Genomic DNA, 24073 nt, shown 5'->3' with positions numbered 1-24073 from the left:
TAGTTGTAAGTTTAGGAACAAAGAAAGTTTTAGGCAGATGAAAACAAGAATTAATAGATGTAGTTAAGGACAAATCATTGCAACCAACAATATCTATTTTCTCTCCATTCGCAATAATAATATGTTTATTCAAGGATTTGGGTTTAATGAATTGACCAGTGTGAGCCCCTATCATATGGTTAGAGGCCCCGGAATCAATGATCCATAAGTGGCTAGGAGAGGAACAATAATAGGATGACACACCCGAAAGACTGATGGCTGAAAATGCAGAGGAAATAGCTGAGGATACTAGCTGCTGCATTCTTTCTTCTGTAAGAGCCAGAATTTTCATCCATTCCAGCTGAAGCTGTACTCCCTGTGTCTGTACCTTCAGTGGTTGTCTCGAAAGCCTTGTGTTGATTCATTTTAGAGCTTGAACCATTCCCCTTTGTTGGTTTGGTAGGACATTCATGAATAATATGTTCATGCTGTTTGCAGTAGGTGCAGAAATTTTTCTTCCGGCAGTGTGAAACAACATGTCCGTATTCCTTGCATTCATAGCACTGTACACGAGACAAGTCCTTCTTGGGCTTGGATTTATTCATCAGAAAGGCTGTCTCTGTTCCTAAATCAGATTTCAACCTCAGGGTCGACTGAGTAATGAGTCTAGTTTCCTCCCTGAGAAGCTCCCCCAAAACTGTGTCAAGTGTGGGAGGAGTGCCCCTACTGAGAGTGTTGGACCTTACAATTTCATATTCAGGTCTCAGATGCATCAGAAAATGCATGATTTTCCTCCTATCAAAGTGTTCTTTCTGATTTTTGATGCAACATGCAGAGGTGTTTTCACACATGTGAACTAATTCATACTCCGTCCACAAGTTCACGAAATCAGCATAATACTCCTGTATTTTCTTCTCACCCTGGCTGTAAGAAAATATCTCTATCTCTATCTGATACTGACGTGAGATGTTGGACTGTTGATACACCTTTTCCATGTAGGTGAACATCTCACTAGCAGTTCGATAACTTCTCACTGGAATAGCAATCTCGGTTTCAACAGATCCGAGAAGCCAAGACACTACTTTGGCATTGTTGATCTTCCACTGTTTCAGTCCCTTGGAATCAGAGTGATCTGGTTGTTTTGTGGAACCATCCACAAACCCCCATAATCCATTTCTTTCAACATAGAACTGGAAATGGAATTTCTGGAAGGCATAGTTTATTCCATTGAACTTTACTGGTAGAATATCTCTTTTCTCCATGGCCATTTCAGCAAAGTAAGCAAAGAAAAACTGAGAAAATAGAGCAGCCAAAGGTTCAAGAAAGTCCAAAGCTTGGTGGAATAAGTGTGCCCAACCACACGCCACAGAGATGAATCAAAATCCAATAAAGAAACCAGTTACACAGAGATCTCAAACTGATAACAGTCCAAAAAAGGTAAGTTTTCTGGACTGTTGAACAAGAAGAGGGGCAGAACACTCTCCAAAAGGAATCCGAACAAAAAAAAATTATAGATCTATGTAGATCTGACCTGGACGACTTCAGATATGAAGTTTCACAGTGATTGGATAGCCGATTGAGAGAAAATGAAGAAACCCTATTTCTGGCGGCAACTTCCATAGAAATAGCAGTAGAGATGTCTGCAGATCAGTACAGCAACATACGAGATCCAAAACTGAAGAAGATGGGTTGATCTCACAGATCTAAAAGGATTTCAATCAAGGACAGGTTGAAAAACCTGCTCTGGTACCATGTCAACTCAGATCAAAACAGAGGAGAAAGAGTTGAGAGTGTTAGAGTGAAAAGGGTGTGTTCTGTCTTGAACATCATGCCCAGAAATGTTTCTTATATATGAGATAATACAATGTTATGGAAATGACAGTTATGTCCTTGTCTTGCAAGAAATAATAAAACAAAAGATAGTGTACATAAGTTACAACATAAAAGGGTGGTCCCAATGGCCAAAAAAGGAAAGAAGACTGAACAAGGTGGGAAGAAGATTGAGCCACTTTGGTGTCAGGAATGCATGGTGGGAAGAAGACTGAACAAGGAAATTGGGCATTCTATTGGACAAGTATAGAAGGTCATCAGCATTGTTTCAAAAGGCATTGAGGTATGAACACAGTGGGAGTTGGGACAACTACAAACATATAAGGGGAGAAGAAGATTATAAAAATAGATGTTAGCGTTGCTGTAGTAGCTGTCACCTCTCCTTTTCCTCTTATCTTTTTCTTCTTCCTACAGATCCTCTTGTTTGAGCCCTAAAGATCTCGGAATTTTCTTGATTTTCTTTTATTGTAGCTTTAGGCCTAAATTGAAAGCCTTGTTTTTGAGTTGCAAAAGGTAATATATATCATGTGTGAGGTGGAAGTACCATGGTTCTTGTATGCTTTATCCATAATTTTGGTAAATGTTGTATAATTAAAAAAAGGACTAAACTCTTAGAAGGTCAAGGTGATTGAGGGCCAACCCCCCCAACATGTTCTCCAATAAGTTGACTTGTAATAATAGAAAATAACCTAATTTAGGAGCTAAAATCGGAAGAGAACTTGTGGAGGTGGTTATAGGGTTAAGTTTCAATACTATGGTTCTTGTATGCTTTACCCATAATTTTAGTAAATGTTGTATAATTAAAAAACAGGACTAAACTCTTAGATGGTCAAGGTGCTTGAGGGCCAACCCCCTTACCACTTGCCCCCTGCCCCCCCCCCCCCCCCCCCCCCCCCCAAAAAAAAAAAAAAAAAAGAAAGAAATCTAGAAAGTTCAATCTGGTTCTTGACTTGTTCTTCAATAAGCTGACATGTAATTATAGAAAATAACCTAATTTAGGAGCTAAAATCGGAAGAGAACTTGTGGAGGTGGTTATAGGGTCAAGTTTCAATAGACGGTCCAGCCTATGCCCCTTCTTGTTCACCTTCCCAATGTGTCGGTCTTGGATCAAACAATCATTATGAGAAAAAGTGAGAACATTTCCTTCTTCAACACGTTGGCCAACAGAAATTAAACTGGTAGTAAGATTTGAATAAGGTTTTTGAAAGAAGAAAGGACATAGTTGGTGAAAGTTTCAAAGACAAGTCACTACTACCAACGATGCTTAGCTTTTCACCATTAGCAATAATTGTGTTTATCATGGGTTTTAGTAAGGTGACTTGGGTGATTGGGATAAGCACTGGTTATATGGTTGGTGGCACCAAAATCAATAATCCAAACATGTGAGGGTGAAGAAAAATAGGTAGTGGACTTACCAGACAAGCCAATGGTAGAAAAAGTAGGAGAGATAGCAAAGGATATTAGTTGTTGAATAGTTGAAATCTGCTGAATTAAAAAATATGAAAGAAAAGTAGTTTCTTGAAGAGAGAAGGAGAAGAAGAGAAGTTGAAAAGAAAAGAGAGCAAATCATCTGGCCACCTCCTTCACTTATTATTTATACTAAAAATAATAGAGCAATACAAAGACTACTATGCCCTTATAGGGCGGCAAAACATAAAACAGCATATATAACACTCAAAAACATAATAAAATTTGGATTCACATAACTACTGTGGTCCCCACCTCCTATCTAACAACTAACATAAAACATCTACTCAGAAAAACATCATAAAACTGATTAATCTTCAACACGAATCACTCTTGGTAGTAGTAATAGTAGACGATCAAGACTACAATCAGCCTTGAACCATAATAGATTTCAGATTAGGAAAAGTAGAAGAAAAGGAAGAGAAAGGAAGAAAAGAGAGGAGAAGAACTGGAGAAAACAAAGGTTGAAAGAAGGGACAGATTCATAATGATCTACCGCCGCCACTCTCTTAGTATTTATAGGTTATGTTCAGTACATAGGGAAAATGACAGATCTGCCCTTAGTACTTACATGACAAATAAAGCAAATAAAAAACTGACCACCAACTGACACTACCATGACTGAAACAAATAATTACACATACTGTCCTACGAACACAGTGGGGACCACAGTTGTGGGGCCCACATCAGTGTTCTCTACACTCCTCCTCAAGTTGGGAATAGATATTTATCATTCCCAACTTGGATAGGTCTGCCTCTTAACTTCTTCCTTGGTACTGCCTTGGTGAGGATATCTGCGAGCTGCATGTTGGATGTGATATACGGGAGACACACTTCTTGTGATGAGACCCTCTCTCGCACAAAATGTCGATAAACTTCAATGTGTTTAGTTCTGTCATGCTGCACCGGATTGTGGGCTATATTTAATAGCCGCCTGATTATCACAATACAACATCAAGGGCTTCTCAAAATCAATACCCAACTCTTCAAGTAGTGATCTCAACCATAGGATTTCAGCCACTCCGTTAGCCATTGACCTGTACTCTGCTTCAACACTAGAGCGGGAAACAACACTTTGCTTCTTACTCCTCCAAGAGACAAGGTTGCCTCCCACAAGGGCACAATATCCAGAGGTAGACCTCCTGTCATCAGCACTCCCAACCCAATCGGCATCAGTATAGACCTCCACCTTCATGTGATTATTGTTCTTGAACAGTATACCTCTACTCGGGCATCTCTTCAAGTATGTTAATATTATCTCTGTCGCAAGAAGATGAGTAGTTCTAGGGGAACGCATGTACTGGCTGACAACACTAACTGCATAACTGATATCTGGCCGAGTGAGGCAGAGATATAGGAGCTTTCCAACCAACCGTTGGAACATAACTTTGTCTTCAAGAGGCTCCCCGCCCTCTGCACTAATCTTATGATTTTGTTCAATGGGTGTATCAGCGGGCTTAACACCTAACTTTCCAGTTTCCCCCAACAGATCTAGAACATATTTTCTCTGAGAGATAGAGATCGCTTGTTTAGATCTAGCAACCTCAATACCCAAAAAGTACTGTAGTGTACCGAGATCTTTCACCTCAAACTCTTGATGGAGTTGTTTGAGGGACTCAATCTCACTACTATTATTTCCTGTCACTACAATATCATCAACATACACAACAAGCAGGGTCAGAGAGGAGTCCACCCTCTTAATGAACAGTGTATGATCTGACTGGGCTTGTACATAACCGAATTTTCCAAGGGCTAGTCTAAATCTATCAAACCAGGCTCTAGGTGACTGCTTCAAACCATACAATGCCTTGTTTATGTTAGACAGTTGTATGCCCTTAGCTCCAATCAGAATGATGTACATTATGAATTTATTGTAAATGAATAAAGTACATATTTGATTAATGTTCCTGTGGTGTGTTTCTGTGTAATACCCTTAAACTGGACACTTATGAGACTCGTGTTAGTTTAGAATGGTCACAGCCGTTGGATAAGTCTGGGGAGATTTATCCTGCCAAGACTGACACTTGTGTACTACCAAATGTTGGGGTGGCCTGTCTCAGCCGCCAGGGTGAGACCCAAGGCACATGCAATGTAGGATTAATTGAATCTTTGAACCGGACCAGATTTCCAGTATTGCCCTGGACCTTGGAGATTGATGGGCAAAACTGGAAAGTTACACCTGACCCCAAGACTCGATTATGATATTGCACTAGGTGTTGGATTGGGCTGTCTTTGATATGCCAATCAATGAGATCCTTAGCGGGGGTCAAAACCTGGGTATGTTGGGACAGTCTGAGAATTCATCTGAGTGGGTGATCATAGTGACAGGATCAGCCCCTTTGTCGGACAAAGGTAATGATCGGGGATGCACTCTCTCTGATGTTTGTTTTGCAAAATATATTTTATATGAGATATAAAAGTATATATATTATGGTTCCAAACGTTTGCAAAATGTTATAATTCCCGGGATTCATGTGAGTAGAGAGTGCAACACTGTTCCTTGCAGCCGAGGGAGATGTCCTATCTTGTCGGGCAGTGTTTGATCATTATGGGCTAAGAGGTTAAGTGTAAGACCATTGAGGGTAAGTGTTGGGCCCATAGTCCCTGGGTGGTACAAGGTGGCTTGGTCCAGGGGCCACTTAGGGTAAGTGTTGGGCCCATAGAGCCCATGTGATGGGTTTCAGGGGGTGCACTATCCATAATAGTGTATTCGGCCAGGCCTTGTAACAAAGGCTGGGCTGAACCCATGTGGCTGATGTGTAGATCAATGTTTGGGTCCCATGCCATACAAGGAAGCCCAACTGGGCAGCAATTTGGTAGGCTAAGTGAGCACATAACCTTATTGGGCCTAAAGCCTATTTCGAACTGGGCTGATTTGATCAGTTAAATAAGGGGCGAATTCTGAGATTGGATTAGCATATAGGATTGGGTCTTAACCCTATCTAGTCAGAGAGTCCAGATCTAAATATGATTCAGATCTGGAAACATCCTAATGAGATTAGGAGAAGGCTGATCTAATCTGCAGATAAGATAAGGGTTTACCCTTATCACTTAAAGGGAATTCTGATCCAAATATGATTTGGATCAGCAACTCCTAATGGGATTAGGAGCTGATCCCTTTAAGATTATAAAAGGAGGGGGCAACAACCTTTAGAAGATATACATTCACATCCTCTTCAGAGCTGAAATCACAGAAGGAAGAATTCAGCAACCCTACGAAATTCCTTCTTGCCGCCGCCTCACCTGCCAGTTCGATCTCTAGTTCAGTGGGAGAAATCAAGATTGGATCTTGATATCGGTTCCTTGTGAAGGGACTGATAGGAAGCTGTGCTCACGTGCCGTCCTTCTAATTCTTGCGAAGGATTAGGTTTTTGGGAAGAACACTGCTAATTCTGCTCCATCCTGCACTGCGCCATCTTCAGTGGGAGCAGTCTTTGGATCCTTCCTTGGGCGTGAACACCTTCGTTGGGAGATATTATTTCTCCGTATCAGGTATATCCCTCTCTTACTGCTTTTGTTTAGATTTGGTTCGGTTTATGGTTCAAGATTTATCCTTGAAAAATATGATTTTTCTAAAATAGGGAATACGATTCTCAGTAGGATGGAGAGAAATTTTTGAAATTCGCCCATTCTATTCCGCAAGATTTGGGCATCCATACGATGAATATCTCATCCCTTCAGTGGTATCAGAGCCAGGTTCAAGTCTTGAACCGAATTGGATCAAATCTGAACCTACGCAAATGGGCAGAAGGCGTTCTACCCGATTTGCGCAGATATAAGGTTTTTCTGAAGATACTTAACACATTTAGGAGGATCAGAAGGGCCAATGTGTATTAACTTATATTCAGCACACAAATCCAGAAATCTAGTATAATATTCTTGTATTTTCCTGTCCTTGACGATATGCAAAGATTTCAGTTTCAATTTGGTACTTCCTAGACATGTTAGACTGGCAATAAACCTTCTTCAAATAAGCACACATGTCAAAGGAAGTTCTCATTCTTCTCATGAGTACAACAATATGAGTTTCAATGGAACTTAGAATCCAGGGCACCAATTTTCTATTGTCAAGTTTCCATTGTTGAAAATCTTTTGTTTTAGTTTAATCTGGCTTAGTAACTGTACCGTTCAGTTAACCTTCCAGGCCCTTTCCCTCAACAAAGAAATCAAAATGGAACTTCCACATATTGTAGTTAGTTCAATTGAACTTCACAGGTATGACATCAACCTTATCATCCATCTAGGTTAACATTTTCCAGTCCAGAGCGATAATAGGAATGAGTCTAGGTCTGAAAATGTGATTCTTGAAGATAATAATCCAAACAACTAGGTTTTAGGACTAACAGTCCAAAATATGGAAGGTTTGCTGGCCTGATGAACTATAGAAGGGACAAAACCCTTAACGAAGTAAATCTTCAAACCAATCAGTGGCGCATCTAAAGAAGGTCAGGGCGACACAAACTTTAGGGTACAAGGATGAACAATACAACCAATTGGTAGAAATCACAAAAAAACTCACCTGGTAGGCGTCTTTTCCAGAGAAAACAGGTTGTCTTGGGCTGATAAAAACATCCCTCAAAATAGTCTTAAAAGTGTATTCATATGGAGGTCTAAATCCCTTTGAATCACCCTTTTGAGTCTCAGGTCTTGAATCAACTCGAATGCTCTGATACCATGACTACAAGAGGGTTCGAACAAGAAGGGAGACAAACAGTTTTAAGGTGTCAAATGGAAATGGTCGACCCCCACCCCAAAGAGTTTCTATTAGATTAAAATGATATGTACAATTACAGAAATGCCCATAAAGGGGTAAAAGAGAAAAAGAACAAATACAAAGACTATAGATTACAATAATAGTGTACAAATGCGACTATGATAAAAATATACATCAGTCTTAGAATCTCGACAATTGTTGGGTGTGTCAAAGTGACGGTTGACACCCAGGAAAGAATATTTATATTAAAATAGTAAAAGGACCATTCTGTCGTCAATATACAAGTTATATACAAAAGAATAAGAAACAACCTAATGTACAAGAAAGGATGAAAAAGACAAAAATAACCCTTTAGCTCTCTCTACAAGCATCTTGTGCTTTTCCTTACCGTACCTCAAATCTTATCAAGCTATTTCAAGTTGCATCTTGTGTTACTAGATGTGTTTCAGTCCTAACAAAATCTGTAAAATAACCTCAGATTAGAGCAAGCAAAGAAAAGGAAGAAGAAGACAACTGAAACAAGAAGAAGAGGAAGGAGAAGAGAGTGTTCGATGACTTCTCTCCCTCCCCTCTTATCTTTTATTTAATCTCGTTAAAAACGAACAGATTACAAGTATGCCCTTAAGTGGGTGGCCAGCTCATTAGCATGGCTAAAAAACATAAGAAAAGATCAACAGGCCCATAAAGAGAAGGCTTATTAACAAACAAAATAACTAAGAAACACTAATATCAAAACAATAATACACTAGGGCCCATTTGGCCCAGTCTCTCTACATTACTAAAGGTCATAGCTAGTTTTATTTATAAAAAAAAGGTTATAACTCCACTTTAAAATAAAAAAAAGGTTATTACTAGTTTTCTCCCCTACCAAAACACCATAAAACTTTGATTTTTCTCCATCCTAAACCCACCAATCTCTTCCATAAATATATTATAACCATCATAAATTATTTCTTAATCATTCACTAGCCTATTTTCCTTTATAATCTACAAATTTCATTGTTTCTCCTCTCTTTTGCCCAACCGTGTTCTAATTTGTTCGACTTTCTTTGATCTCCAAAAAAATTTAAAGGATCTCAATATATAGCCCATCCCTAAGTTTAATTAAATAAACATATTTAGTTATCCTTATTTAACAATGGAATAAGAAAACTTATCTTCTATGATGCCTAGATACAGATACCAACTCAAACATGGATATAGGAAACAGGGATATGACTCTCCATTTCCTAAAACCCCAGGCATGGATGCAGGTATTGGTATCCCACATAAAATGTTTGTATCATGCTTTTATATCTATCTTTTGAAGCCATGTTATTTATCAAAACTTATATCTTGCCAAGTCTAATTAAGTTTTTGACACGTAGAGATGTTTTATAGTATGATTTGTCAAAATATATCATCTTACATATTTTAGAAGTGCTAATGCTATATGGTTGTTGAAGGCATTTTTTTAATCCAAATAATATTTATATAAATTACAACTCAAATAAGTGGGTTGGCTAGTCTGCTAGCCAAATCATTAAAACTATAAAAAGTCTCCTGTATGGGAGTTCCCTCTATTTAAGTGGGAGGGACAGGTGTCCTTCACCTAGGAGGAGGAGGTAGTTACATAACTACCCCACTCCCTATTTAAGCTCCTTAAGGGGAAGCTAGAGACAGAGAGACTCTTCGGAGAAAATTTTCACAAGAGATTCTTAAGAAAAGCAAAGATAAGGAGAGAAGAAAAGAGAAGTTCTCAAGGGAAGGCAGGGAAGGAAAAGTCTCACTAATATAGGTAGAAAAATGAAAGTCCTCTCTGTGAATACTTCCTATTTATGTCTTCTTCTATGTATCCTTCTTTCTCTCTCTTTTATTTTTGCTTTTGAGAAAGGAAATAGAGGGATATAAACCATCTACAACCAGGTGCCTCTACTTGGTTGATTATGGTCCCTTTTTCAAGACAAAGTTAGGGATTAAACCATTTAAGGGAGCAATTGGAGATGATTTAGCACAAAATAATGAAAACACATTAATTGGGAAACTTTCAAGTTTTGAGATAAAATAAAGAAAAACATGCCTAGATCAGTATTATTTTTAGGCATAGGAATCACTCACCAAACTTAGGTATTATTTTTCATAGGAAATATGATGCAAAGAAAAATCCACTTTTGTGGAAAAAAAAATCAGTTATCCCAACCTAAAACATAATGTTTGGTTAAAATGACATCTGCCTTATGAAACACTAGAAAATATATCAGGGAGAATTAAAGATATGTTTATTTCCTGTGTATTTGGATATGGAAATATTTTGAAATTTTTAATCTTAAAATAATCTGTCTTTCTGTAGTTGTTTACTGATGATGGCTTTTGTGGAGTATATTATGGCTGTAATGCAATGCTCAAGAGATAATATTCTCTTGGTCTGATAGGCATTTATGTTTTGCTGCAATTCTTTTATAAGAGATACTGTCTTTGCATTAGTCTATGGTGTGCATTTAACGCTCTGGTGGATTAGAGCTTTAAATTTTCATTCATACATTGTGCTTAACATACTTTTTTTCTATATGTTTACTGCAGCCAACTGGATAACAATCACTTTAATGAGTCTGAGATCCCAGCTTCTTACAAAAATATGTCAAAGCTAGTCAAATTGTAAGTGTAATTTCTCGAAACTATAATCTTTTTCACTAAACTTTAATGACTGACAGGGACTAGTGGGCATGCATATTTTTTCTTTACTATTTTCATAAAATGATGAACATAGGTGAACCTTTGGCATGCAAGTGGTAATAATTAATTTTCATGATTTAATAAACAAGATGAAGAAGAGAAAGGTGTTAGGACCTGATGTAATACCAATAGAAGTGTGGAAAGAGATGGGAGAGGTAGGCTTATTATTTGCTAACTAAGCTATTTAGTAAGATGATGAAAGAAAATAAGATGCCCGATGAATGGAGTTGTATTTACTTTTCTTTCATTTAATTCTTTATCTTGTTTTTGATATAAAAAAATCGGAGATCTGATTGGAAAGAGTGGATACCTAAATTCTTTTTGGTGCATCTTAGCAGAAGTCTTCGGAATTGCAGCTTGCAAGGGGCCATTCCAGATCTCAGCAGTATACCGCACCTTCATTATTTGTAAGTTCATGAGTATTAATAAAATTTTTTAAGGTGAAATTCACCCTTCAGGACAAAAGGTGAAATTTTGGGAGGCACTTGGTGGGAAAATTCTCCACTCTGCCATTTGTTCCCAAGAATTTATGATCTGTCAAATATCAAGAACAACCCTATTGTTGAATTATATTCCGTTGATGAGTCTGGTTTGGCTTGGGATTTGGGTTTACGGAGACCCTTGAGAGACAGTGAAACTAGTGAACTGATTCCTTTATTGAATGTACTCCAAGACCTTATCTTTGTCCCCTCGGGCTCTGATGAGAGGGTATTGTCCCTTTTGGTTAGTGGCATGTTCGCCTTTGCATCCTTTTTTAAATCACTGGTTACCCCAATTGAAAGCCCAGTTTTTCCAGCAAAAGAGTTGTGGTCTAGCCCAATTCCGCCCAAAGTAAAGATTTTTTGTTGGAAGGCTGCTAATCAGATCATAAACACTTGTGAGAGACTCCAAAAAAGTGGAAGAGTTGCTCTCTTTCTCCTTACGTGTGCGTTTTTTTTTTTTTTTCTGCAAGAATGGGGAAAATGTCAAGCATCTTCTTGTGCATTGTCCCTTTGCCTCTCAGGTATGGCAGTATTTTTTATTTTTATTTTTTTTGTCTTTGGTGGGGGAAGTGTTGGTAGCACCTATTATTATTGAGGATCTGTTTAAAGCAAATATAATTTGGTGTGTCACGAAGGCAAAATATTCTGCAGCAATGTGTGAGGGGGGCAATGCTATGGAGTCTTTGGAATGAGAGGAATGCTAGAATTTTTAATTAAAAATATAAACAAGTGGAAGAAGTGATTGAACTCACAATGATAAGGATTGCACATTAGGCATTTATTTATAAAGAATTTAAGGGTGTTAAGCATAAATGATATGATGAGAGGGTGAAACATGGTAGCAGGTTTTCATTCCAGGGAACCCAAAAGAGTGGTGGAATGGTTCCCTCCAGGGGAAGGGAGGTGCAAGCTAAATTTTGGTGGGTGTTATTTAGGGAATCCTGGAGAATCTGGAGTGGGGTTTGGATTCTTTAAGAGCTAAGCTACTGGCCTTACTACAGGGACTAAAATTGAATTTGCAACAGGGCTTGACGAATGTAGAAGTTGAAGGGGACTGTCAAACAATCATTTGGTGGATGAATCCTCAAGACTGTTCTCCATGGAAGTTTAGATATTTGGTGAGATTGGGTCACTCTTTAGTCTTTAGGTGCCTCTTTGAAGACCTCATTCAATTGGTTCCTAGGAGTGCCAATATGATAGCTGATGAGTTGGCAAGAAATGGGGTAGACAGATATTTTGGACTGGGGATGCCTAGGGCTGGGTTATAATTTGTAAGATCTTTCTTTTTTATGCTTTCTCTGTTTTTTTGTGGTTTTTTGGGCTGTTGTGGCCAAAGCTGTTGTAATCTGCTCATTGGTTTGTGTCCCTCTATTATACTTCCCATTACTATTCTCTCTTTAATGAAAGTAAGCTATTGTTGATTATCAAAAAAAATTGTTATGGTGCTAATGTTAATTTTCAGTGACTCTGTTTATAATTTAATTGAGATCTGTCCTGTGATAATGATTTTTCTGAATAACTATTTGGAGAGCTTCATGTTACAGAGATCTTAGTTGGAATGAGCTTACTGGATCCATACCATCAAATAAACTTTCTGATCGTATCACCACTATGTACGTAAAATAAGTGTTGACCTTTCAGTTTATTAGTAATCTTTCTTTTTTTTTTCTTTTTTTTTATTATGACTGGATGATTTTAGTGAAAGATCATGATCAATATCTTCTGAGAATCTCATTCTTGTTTCACATTGTTGGCACACTTGATAAAGAATTTCATTATATCACCAAATGTCTTATGCAGAGATCTGTCACATAATCATCTTAATGGATCTATCCCTGCAAATTTCTCAGTTCTTCCTCATCTCCAAAGATTGTGAGTACCTGACTATGTTTTAGTTCCAATTCTCCATTTTCCTGCTATTGATCATGCAATTCTGCTTCTCATGCACTGATTTTTCACCACAGGTCACTTGAGAACAATTTGTTAAGCGGGTCTGTTCCTTCAACCATTTGGGAGAATATGACATTCACTTCATCTGCCAGTCTTACATTGTAAGACACTCAAAGCGAAAGAAGATTATTTCCATATGATTTTCTAATGCATCAGTATCTCCAAGCTTCTACCATGGTTTCGTATTAACTATTAAGAGGATCTAAAAAAGTTTTATATTCCTGTTTCCCCACTCACCCAAGATAAATAACTCAGTTTTCTGGATTTCATGCATATTTTTATCAAGCTCTATGATATGTTTATCTTTCTTTTTTTTTTTGTTTTTTTTTTCCTCCATGCACTTTGAATCTACAGGGATCTCAGGAATAATTCACTTTCAAACATTTTAGGGGATCTTCATCCTCCTACCAATGTCAGCATAAGGTATGTTTATACAAGTCTATTAAATAACTTCAATCTACCTCAGTTTCCAGTTTTGTTGAATGTTGATCCGTTCATACTTGTTTGAGTTTTTTTTTTTTTTTTTTTTTTTATTAATAATAAAAAATGAATCTAGCATGGTGCAAAGTTATAGTAAAATGCTTAACTGTTGATAATCTAAATAGAAGAGGTATGGGGGTGGAAAATAGCACATGTTCAATGTGAAGAGAGGAAACAGAAACAGTGGATCAACTCTTCATTCACTGCAGGTTTGTACACACCATATGGAACAAGCTGTAAGTTCTTTATGGGGTCGTCTCCATTTCCCATCTAACCTGGAAGCATTTTTATGGAGCTGGCAGTTGAGGGGTTTGAGTAAAAGAGGAAAGGTTGTTTGGGGAGTGACACCTTTGGCTGTGATTTAGACTGGACCATCTTGTCTGAAAGGAACTCAAGACTTTTTGAAAACAAATTCAATTGGGGATACAGTTATCAAATATGTATAGGGAAAAAATCACACTTGGACAACAAGTAGTAGTCGAATAGGACTACAATCAGTTCTAGGTACAGTGTGAAATAAACAAGAAAAAATTGAGAAAGAAAGAAGAAGACGAAGAGAAGAGGAGAAGAAGAACTCGAAGAGAAGAATTCAGAAAAGAGAGAGTTGACTATCTTGTCGCCTCATTCTACAATTTATATTAATACTCAAATAAAAGGTGAAAGGGCTGAATTACCCTTACTGCTTACATGGCAAAAGAAATAAAAAGAACTAATAAAACTACCAACTGAATCTACTGCTAACGGAAACTAACTATAATCACAAACTAATGAACACAGTGAGGGCTACATCACTGTTCTCTACACTCTCCCTCAAGTTGGGAATAGATGTTTGTCATTCCCAACTTGCATTGATCTGCTTCTAACTTTGTCTTTGAAACTGCCTTGGTGAGAAGATCTGCAAGTTACATGTTGGAGGTGATATATGGAAGACACACTTCTTGAGAAGCAACTCTTTCTCTAATAAAGTGTCGGTCCACTTCAATATGCTTAATTTTGTCATGTTGTACCAGATTATGGGCTATATTAATAGCAGCCTGATTATCACAGTACAACATTAGGGGTTTCTCATAAGCAATACCCAACTACTCAAATAGTGATTTCAACCATAGTATTTCAGCCACACCATTTGCCATGGACCTATATTCAGCTTCAACACTAGAGCAAGCAACAACATTTTGTTTCTTACTCCTCCAAGAAACAAGATTACCCCCTACAAAAGCACAACATCCAGAGGTAGACCTCCTACCATCAACACACCCAGCCCAATCAGTATCTGTGTAAACTTCTGTTTTCATGTGGCCATTATCCTTGAATAGTACACCTCTGCCTGGACACCTTCAAATATGCCAATATCTTCTCAACTGTAAGTAGATGAGTAGTTTTAGGAGAGTGCATATACTGACTGATAACATTGATTGAGAAACAAAGGACCTCGTAACTTCACTATCTTCCCCATGTGAGCTCTCTCTCCAAGCAGATAGATTCCATTCGTCTCATGGCTAATCCCAATCACCTTCCTTGTCTCCAAATCCTGAAAAACACCTCAATCAGGGAAAAAGGTTACTAAACAATTTTGGGTTTTAGCAATGCTACTAACTGAGAGCAAATTATTACTAAGTTTAGGAACATGTAAAACTGAAGACAAAAAAATGGCATTAGACAACTTTTTGTCTCCCTTGCTAGAAATGGTTTAGAGAGACATTAGCAATAGACACTTTATCTCTGCCAGAGGATAAGTGATAGGTAGTAAACAGTGAGGACAAACCAATCATATGATTAGATGCACCTGAATCTATCACCCAACAGGGTTCAATGTTACGTGGGGCTGAAACATGATATGTTGAGGCCCGTGTACCTGAATGAGCAAAAGCTGAAGTGGGAGGAGCAGATGGTGTGACTGACGGCTGATATTATAGTGCTGAATTACTAACTTCACTTTCCAACTGAGTCAGAGCAGCCTGGACGGAAGCTAAGGTGTCTAGGGATGTGGCTCTTGTGCCCGATGAGGTTGCACAATCAGTAGTAACAGCCACATTGGCATTTCCCTTTTTGTTTTTGAGTCTTGTTGGAACTAGATGTGGATGTAACTTCCAACAGGTGTCTTTAGTATGTTTAGATTTCTTGCAATGTTCACATACTAGGTCCCTCTTATCTTCCTTCTTCATATCTCTCTCCTTATCACCCCCAAACTTGATTTAACTGCTGTAAGGCTGATTCAAAAGGCTGATGCTGTAACATAACCTATTTCCTACTCTCTTCACTGTGCACTAAGGAGTAGGCTTGTGACAAGGTCACACTTTCTCTTGTGAGAAGTTTTCTCACAATATCATATTCAGAATTCAGACCAGCTAGGAATTCAAACAACATATTAGTTTCAACTTGCTTTCTATAAGTCTGTGCATCATTCTGACTTTCCCACTCAATTGTTTCTAGGTGGTCAATTTCATGCCATAAGGATTTCAAGGTTGAGAAGTAAATCGAGACTGTTTTCTCTCATTGCTTAAGATTATTAACTTCACATTTCAGCTCATAAGCCCTAGAAACATTAAGGGGTTGGGAGTAGGTCTCTTTCATGATGTCCCAAACTTCCTTAGTTGTTTTTGCCCACAAGTAGTTTTGGCTGATATATGGCTGCATGGAGTTGTACAGCCATGTCATATCCAAATAGTTCTCCTAAACCCATTTGGCATAGGTTGGGTCCTCCGTAGTTGGTTCCTTCACAACCCCCAACAAATAATTTAGTTTCCCTCTACCCCCATTGGCCGTCATGGCTGATTGGGCCCACTCCAAGTAATTTGATCCATCAAACTTGACAGTGGTAATCTGAAAATTGTTCTCAGTCTTGCTACCAGAACCACCAGCCCCCAAAATACCTTCCCCTTGATTTTTAAACTCCATTGTTGCCAGCCCTTCTCAAGTTATAGGTCAAAAAGCCCCTTTTTAGAACTGAAATAGGTGAAATTACACCCAGAGATTGCTTGACAGCTGACCTAGAAGGTTCGACAACCACCCAGAAAAGATGAATCAGATTTGATAGTTTTCCAGAAAGTAGAAAACTCACTCTTGAATGCTGAAACTGGTCAAATTATTGCCCTAGGCAACAACCACAAACTTTAGGGTTTCAATCCTAGAACTGATTGTAGGTCAAGAAAGAAACCCTAAAATCTCAGGAGAGAACTAAAGATCTTCCAGCCACACCTCCCAGATTGATAAAAAGAATGTCTTTTAAGGTTCGATCTTAAGAAAAGATGTCTACTCAGAAAAGTCTAGCCGCCACCTTCCAACCAAGGTCTGAACCCTACAACTTAGATTTCTTCCCTTCTTCTGATTCTTCCTGATTGCTGAACACTCTTCAAGGCCCTACAAACCCTTGGGCATCAATTGCACACTGCCAGCAGCCTCCAAGAACCAGCCGATAAACATATCTCTGCTGAAACTTCCAACCCTAGGAAGTTCTCATGTAGTTGGCCTGATTAGACTAGCATAAGAAATCCTAGGTTGGCTCTGATACCAAGTAGTCGATAGGACTACAATCAGTCCTACGTACAATGTGAAATAAACAAGAAAAGATTGAGAAAGAAATAAGAAGACGAAGAGAAGAAGAGAAGGAAAACTCGAAGAAAAGAATTCAAAAAAGAGAGAGTTGACTATCTTGTTGCCTCACTCTACAATTTATATTAATACTCAAATAAAAGGTGAAAGGGCTGAATTGCCCTTACTGCTTACATGGCAAAAGAAATACACAAAACTAATAAAACTACCAACTGAATAAACTGCCAGTTGAAACTAACTATAATCACAAACTAATGAACACAGTGGGGATAACATCACTGTTCTCTACACAAGTGATAATAGATTATAAAATATTCCTAATAGTTTTTTTAGGGCAGGACATTTTTTTTATCTATCAGAATATATAGATGGAATAGTCCATGCACATGAGCTCATAGTCCATACTTATAGGTGAGGTATCCCCTGGAGGCTGCATAATGGGCTCTCCGTAATGGCTCCACATGTTGGGTTTCCATAAAGGCCAGGACCATTGAGTTGGTGCCCATGTGGCTGAGTGTTACTCGGGCATTAAATGAGCCAAAGGATGTGGCGAAGGTCATAATGCCTGTTATTACGATCTCTCATAAAGGCAGGAGGGGAAATTATCAAGGTTACCCTCTGAGGCCTGTGCAATGACAAGATTGCCCCCTGAATGTGCCACGTGTCAAGCAGTGATTGGACGGTCAATATTGCCACATCAATAACAAACCTGATCACTAGCTGAACCCTTCTTAACTGTTATACTTCTGAATTGATCACTTCACACGGGCCAGGCCACTGTTAAGTCACTACTTGCTTCATTACAATTTAAATCACTTCACTGTTCAACCTTTTGTCTTCATAAAATCATCACAGATCTGATTTCCCTCACAAAAAAAACCATCACAGTCCCTCCTGGATTAGTCCCACTCAAGGGTTCTTACTTCACACATAACTTACAACACTTATTGTGACAGCTGAAACCATCACAGATTACTTGACAGATCAAAGTATGTAGATTTATCAATAGAATTGGACTGTAGGAACACAAAAATAATTCTTTTAAGCAGATCGCAAGAATGAAAGGGTAGAAAGGGTCTCAATCTCCTTACTCTTATACCATGTAATGGTGCTGAATGGATTAGGATCAGGAAGACTGAAGCTGTTTAGGCGAGGATTAGTGAACTTAAACCCTCTTAAGGGAGTCATCCCAGATTTATCTTAATATCAAAATAATTGTAGTTAAAAAAGTGCCTCTGTTTATGTTAATTTCTCAACTGGAGCATTCTCTTTTTCTAAGTGAATTTCCTAAACTACCCTGCTGCTGAAGAACATAATGTAAACACTCCTTTCAACAATGGTGAACCAATTTCTATGCAATAGAGCATCATAATATAAGATTGAATTATCTCAATTGTGCTAATGTCTTCTTCTTATTCTTATGTTTATGTTTGTTTCTGCTAAGTTGCTAACAAAGGCCTAGAGATTTGGATACTAAGGTCAAAATTTTTCAAACCTGTTTCTCAAACATTATTGAATGGAGCTGCTAATCAACCTTATAGAAAAGTTCGTCTTTATCAAATATCCTCTTCTTTATGTTCTTCCCATCTATGACAACCTGGTAATCTATGAACACATTAGAGAAGTCTTCCTCCCTAGATCCAAATAATAATACACCTCTTGGCCAATTTAAAATTATGCCTAGGGACTAGGATTGTTGTAATGTGTTGCTACACTGATGTGTCTAGGTGAGGGTTATGGTTGTGGTTTTGCTCTACCCTACCCCCCAATGTTCTGTTCCTCTTTCATTTTTTCTTTTCCTTCTCTTTTCTTTCCCTTGTGTAATTCTCATCTTTAATGGATTTCTCTTTGGAGTTCTCTTGCTGATAAGAAAACAAAAGAAATTTCTATTCCATTTTTGATGGAAGAAACATTTTGTGAAAGCATTAATATAAGTTCATTTATGCAAATGCCAGCACACTTTGTCAAACAGTTAGTATTTTTTAGGGATTTAATAATAAAATTCGTTACATTCATTCCTGCTCTTTGTCAGCTATTTATATGATTATAACGAAAATAATCTACACATTCACTATCATATTCTATATATATTTGATTGCTTCATAATGTTTCTTCGTTGATAGATAACTACCTAAGATAAGTTGTTCTCTTGAACTTCTAATGCTTCCTCCATTTTTCATTACAACTAATGTAATTGGCATCACTGCCTTGATGGTATAGGCTTCAAGGGAATCCTGTCTGCAACAATGTGAACAAACGAAACATGGTGCAGTTCTGTCAATCTGAAGCTAGAGGGGAGGAGACACTTGGTAGCTTGAGCAACATGACAAATATTTGTCCAATCCATGCATGTCCCTTTGATGATTTTTATGAATATGTTCCAGCATCTCCTGTTCCATGCTTTTGTGCAGCACCAATTAGAATTGGATATCGCCTTAAAAGCCCCAGTTTCTCATTTTTTCCTACATATTTAGACCTTTTCAAAGATTATCTTGCTGATTCTCTCTATTTGGACCATTATCAAATATCAATTGATTCTTTTATTTGGGAGCAAGGTCCTAGGTTAAACATGTATTTAAAACTTTTCCCTACGGTTTATAATAACTCACACATATTCAATATTAGTGAGATTCAAAGGATTAGAGGCTTGTTCACAACCTGGGCATTTCGTGGTAGTGATTTTTTTGGACCATATGAACTGCTCAACTTCACTCTCATTGGACCTTATTTAAATGGTATGTTTTCAAGGCTATCTTTTTCTAGTTTAAATTTTGTAGATTGAATCATAAAGCTTCACACATTTTTTGAAAGTTGACCTCCTATGTGTTTTCTCAAGAATCAAAGACCATCAATGTTCCAGGTCTTTCTCTATTAGAAATCTGGAAGCATAATTTTTGCTATCTCTATTAGAAAACTGGAAGCACAATTTTTGTTTTCTCCATTTAAGTTTCTTTAATGTAACCAGTATGATAGTTCATGATTCATCTTACTTTTACAGTGAATTTTGGACCTCAAGGGTCTATGATAAGCAAGAGAACCTTGGCTCTGCTTCTGTTTGGGGCCATTACTTGTGCAATCATGATACCTGCTGCCATTGCAATGCTTATTGCAAAAAGAAAATTTAGACACCATCCCAGTCTGTCAAGCAAGCATCTCTGTAAGCTTCCTTACTAAAATAGATTTATAGTCACAGTAAAATATCTAATACCATGGACTTTTTCAAAAGGAAGTAGCATGGAAGTCTTTATTTTGCTTTTTTGCAGCATCAAAAATCTCGATCAAAATTGATGGTGTCAAGGTCTTCAAATTTAAAGAAATGGTACTAGCCACAGACAATTTCAACATCTCAACTCAAGTTGGCCAAGGAGGGTACGGAAAGGTTTACAAAGGCATTCTAGAGGATAACACAGTTGTGGCCATTAAGCGTGCAGAAGAAGGTTCCTTACAGGGTCAAAAGGAGTTCTTGACAGAGATAGAATTGTTGTCAAGATTACATCACCGGAACCTTGTTTCATTGATTGGATATTGTGTTGAACAAGGGGAACAGGTGAATTTTCTAGCACTCATGAGCTATTAGATGCTAAGTTCTTGCTGCCATTGACTTGTGAATATTTTGAGATGGTTAAATTCAATACCTGTGATGTGCATCTGCATAATCACTAGTGATAATATGGGCAATTGGGCATAAATGCATATTGTTGACATTAATTACATTCATTTGTTTTGATAATGCTTGATTCATAGAATAGGATATTTATGACATAACACCATTGGTTAAATATTTGGAAGCATGCATGATGTAGGATGTAAAAAGCCAAGTTTCCTACAAACATTTGTTGGGGGTTGAAATTGTGGGACTGATGTAAAAATAATGGAAATTTTGAAGAGAACAAGGAATGATAAAGTTTGAATCTAGAGTCTGGAGCTGGGAAGAAGTGAGATGAGCTCTCAAATGGAAATTACCTGGAGGTTACAACTATATAATGGGCTTTCATGAAATTCTGGGTGTTTCTATGAGGAGCAATTTCCATGAGGATAAATTTCTCTCTGAGGTTTTAAGGATTTCACTAAAAATTGGATTTAAGGAAGGAGAAAACTTATTTTGGAACTGAAGAATATAGATAATGGAGATTCACACAGGTGCATTAAATCTGAAGTTCTTGGTGCTCAACATGTAATAAAAAAATATGAGTGATGAAGAAGAGAACTAGAAAAGAAGTGGGAAGGTAAGGGGGGGGGGACTAATGAGGGGAGCACACACAACAAATGGTTTCAAAGGACTTCTCAAAACAAAATTTTCATCAATTCTCTGCTTTCAAATGATTCAACATAATGAATTTCCAGAAATACCCCAAAAGCTGAAATAACAGACTTCAAACCGAACTTTAATGACTCAAAGCTTTTATGAACAATTATTGACAGACTTATACAGCTAGTAGACTTATGGATGGATCCCATGGTAAATATATAAAATAACTATATTAACCTAGGGTTTAAAAGCCAAAAACAAATCTCAGGGAAGAAACAGAATTTTCAGACCAGACTTAGGACTATTCAGATGCCTAAATCAAAGGGTAAGATGTTATTTGTTATGTGTAACAATAGAATTTATTAAATCTAATTATAAAAGGATGCACAAAAATAGGGGGGTTGAGAGTCTCCAAGATAAATGGTCATGTATAGAAAAGCAGTGGAATCAAAATCGAACATAATAGACCAGCTTACTTCTTCGACCCTGCAACTGATATGTAAAGTTTGCAGTGAATTAAAAAGATGGCTGGATGATTCTGCACATTGCCTCTTTCCTTGTTTGGATGTAGGTGGAACCCTCCTAATATTACAAAGCCTGTTTACTTCTACCTTTGTTTTCTGGCCAACAAAGAGGGGAAGAATATTATGGAAGTGTACAAGGGCAGCAGTTTTCTGGACTATCTGGGAAGAGAGGAATCATAGAATTTTTCTCGATAAAGAAAGAAGTAGGGGTGTTATTATAGAAACCATCACCATCAGAGTAGTCTATTGGGTGAGGACATTGGAGATCTTTAAGGATATTTCTGCAGATGATTTGATAAGGAACTGAAGGGAGGTAGCTGCTTCTTATATTGAGGTGGTTGTTAGGCCTTCCTGGTCCCCTCCATCTAGTGGTGTCATTAAGCTCAACTTTAACGGAAGCAGTGAAGGTAATCCTGGCCTCTCTGGCATTGGAGGAGTCTTCAGGGATGAGGAAGGAAAAGTTATTGTGATCTATTCAGGTCCAATCGGAATAGGTGATTCATTGAGGGCTGAAATTGTTGCTGTTTTGGAAGGCATCCAAAAGGCTAAAGAGCTGAATTTCAGAAAGCTTTTAGTTGAGGGTGACTCAGAGCTTGTGATAAAGTAGCTTTGAGGGGAAGAGGAGACTGGACGGTGGTGTTACATTTATGAAAAGATGAAAATCGTGAGAATTCTACAGGGGGTGGAAGTGAACTTCAAATGGGTAAGAAGAGATGCCAATGCTTTCACTGACACACGTTCCAAAAAGGGGTGGGAAGGAACAGTTTGTTTTGGGCTATGTTGTAATTGAAATTTCTGCTGGGGAGGGTTACGAGAGTTTATATCTCCCATTTTTTTCCATTGTACATTTTCCTAATTAATGAAATTGATTCTGTTATTGATAAAAAAAAAAAAATCTGCACATTGCCCATACATACTGCAGTAACTGTCATTAATCCAACTCATACCCCTTCTGATCAGCTTATCAGTGGTCAGGCATTTTCCATGGATAGTTGTCCAGACTAGGAAGGCTAGCTTAAAATGGATATAAGGGCACCAAATTTTTGCCCAAGGGAAGAAAGTATGTTGCTGCTGAGACAATCTATCATAAAATTAGTGGACAGAAAATTGTCCAGATTTCTCCCAGGCCCATTCTCTTTTATTATTTGCTGAATATTTGGAGATACAGCATGGAGAATGCCTAACAACTCTGCAATTGGGATGATTTCCAGTCATTCAGATTTCTTCTAAATTCAGGCCCCCAGATTACTCCATTTTCACCCTACTCATGACACTCCTCAACCATGGCTTCCTTATTTTGAGCTAATAGGGAGGGAAATAGCTCAGATAGTGTCAAGATGAACACCATTTATCAATCCAGAAAAGCACTTTGTCTCCTCTTCCAACCTTAAAATTGACTCCTTTTAGAAAATCAGAGTAGACTTTATGGATGTCACTCTAAACTGCAATCCATGGGTGAGAAGACTGGGCCCCGATCCAACCCATATTGCTGGACCCTTTTTTTCCTGTGATAACCTTGTATTCTTTTGCTTATAGTGCTTTTTTTAATAAAATTTCAGATGGCCACCCTTCCACCTAGAGTAAATTTTGGGGTTAAAAAAATGCACTAGGGCTCAGGTTACTGTTCACGTCCTCCCTTTTTGTGCCCTACAAACAAAGGACTCTCTCTACTCACTACAAAAGGGAAAAAATCACTCAAAGGACTGATCGCCCTTTAGAAAAAGAGGATTTCATGCCTCGGGTCATGATTGGTGGTGTGTGTTTGGTGGTCTACTAAGCTCCCTCTGTTCGACAATTTAAAGAGGGGAAGTGCTTGGTGTGGGTAAGAATATAGTTGATATTCGGCTTCCTTTTTGTGGCTGAAAGTTGGAAAAACATGTATCCAGAAGCTTCTTGTTTGGTTGTTGATTGTTTTTTCATAGTCTCAGACCTTTTTGTTGATATATGGCTTCATTAGCTAGTGGTTCTAAGCCCTATGCAGTAGTACAATCAGACTTTACCAAAATACCAATACACAATTGACTAGGGTTAAACTTAATAGTACTAACACTGATTATATACAATAGGCTAAGTCAGTTGAGGAATCTTTGGTTGGATGGGGTACACTGAAATATATTAAGGAAGAATGCCCGAA

At 37.9% G+C, this 24073-nt stretch overlaps 1 protein-coding gene across 11 annotated transcripts in view; it reads left to right on the top strand.

Moving 5' to 3' along the window:
* LOC104588376 (putative LRR receptor-like serine/threonine-protein kinase At1g06840) overlaps nucleotides 1-24073 on the top strand; it is an 89009-nt gene that overhangs the window by 29949 nt on the left and 34987 nt on the right. For 5 of the 11 annotated variants that reach the window (XM_088897636.1, XM_088897638.1, XM_088897639.1 and 2 more), the window contains 10 exons: nucleotides 10550-10624; nucleotides 11038-11109; nucleotides 11655-11705; nucleotides 12729-12797; nucleotides 12985-13056; nucleotides 13149-13235; nucleotides 13489-13557; nucleotides 19387-19901; nucleotides 20165-20323; nucleotides 20430-20713. In XM_088897636.1, the coding sequence (XP_088753762.1) occupies nucleotides 10550-10624; nucleotides 11038-11109; nucleotides 11655-11705; nucleotides 12729-12797; nucleotides 12985-13056; nucleotides 13149-13235; nucleotides 13489-13557; nucleotides 19387-19901; nucleotides 20165-20323; nucleotides 20430-20713 (1453 nt within the window). The remainder of the gene's footprint in view (nucleotides 1-10549; nucleotides 10625-11037; nucleotides 11110-11654; nucleotides 11706-12728; nucleotides 12798-12984; nucleotides 13057-13148; nucleotides 13236-13488; nucleotides 13558-19386; nucleotides 19902-20164; nucleotides 20324-20429; nucleotides 20714-24073) is intronic. The other 6 variants (XM_088897640.1, XM_088897643.1, XM_088897645.1 and 3 more) reach the window with 6 other exon arrangements.

The sequence above is a fragment of the Nelumbo nucifera genome, chromosome 2 (genome assembly GCF_055504915.1).
Source record: "Nelumbo nucifera cultivar China Antique chromosome 2, China Antique-T2T, whole genome shotgun sequence".
Lineage (NCBI taxonomy): Eukaryota > Viridiplantae > Streptophyta > Magnoliopsida > Proteales > Nelumbonaceae > Nelumbo > Nelumbo nucifera.
Note: the sequence above shows the minus strand (reverse complement) of the source record. Positions and strands in the feature narration are given on the sequence as shown.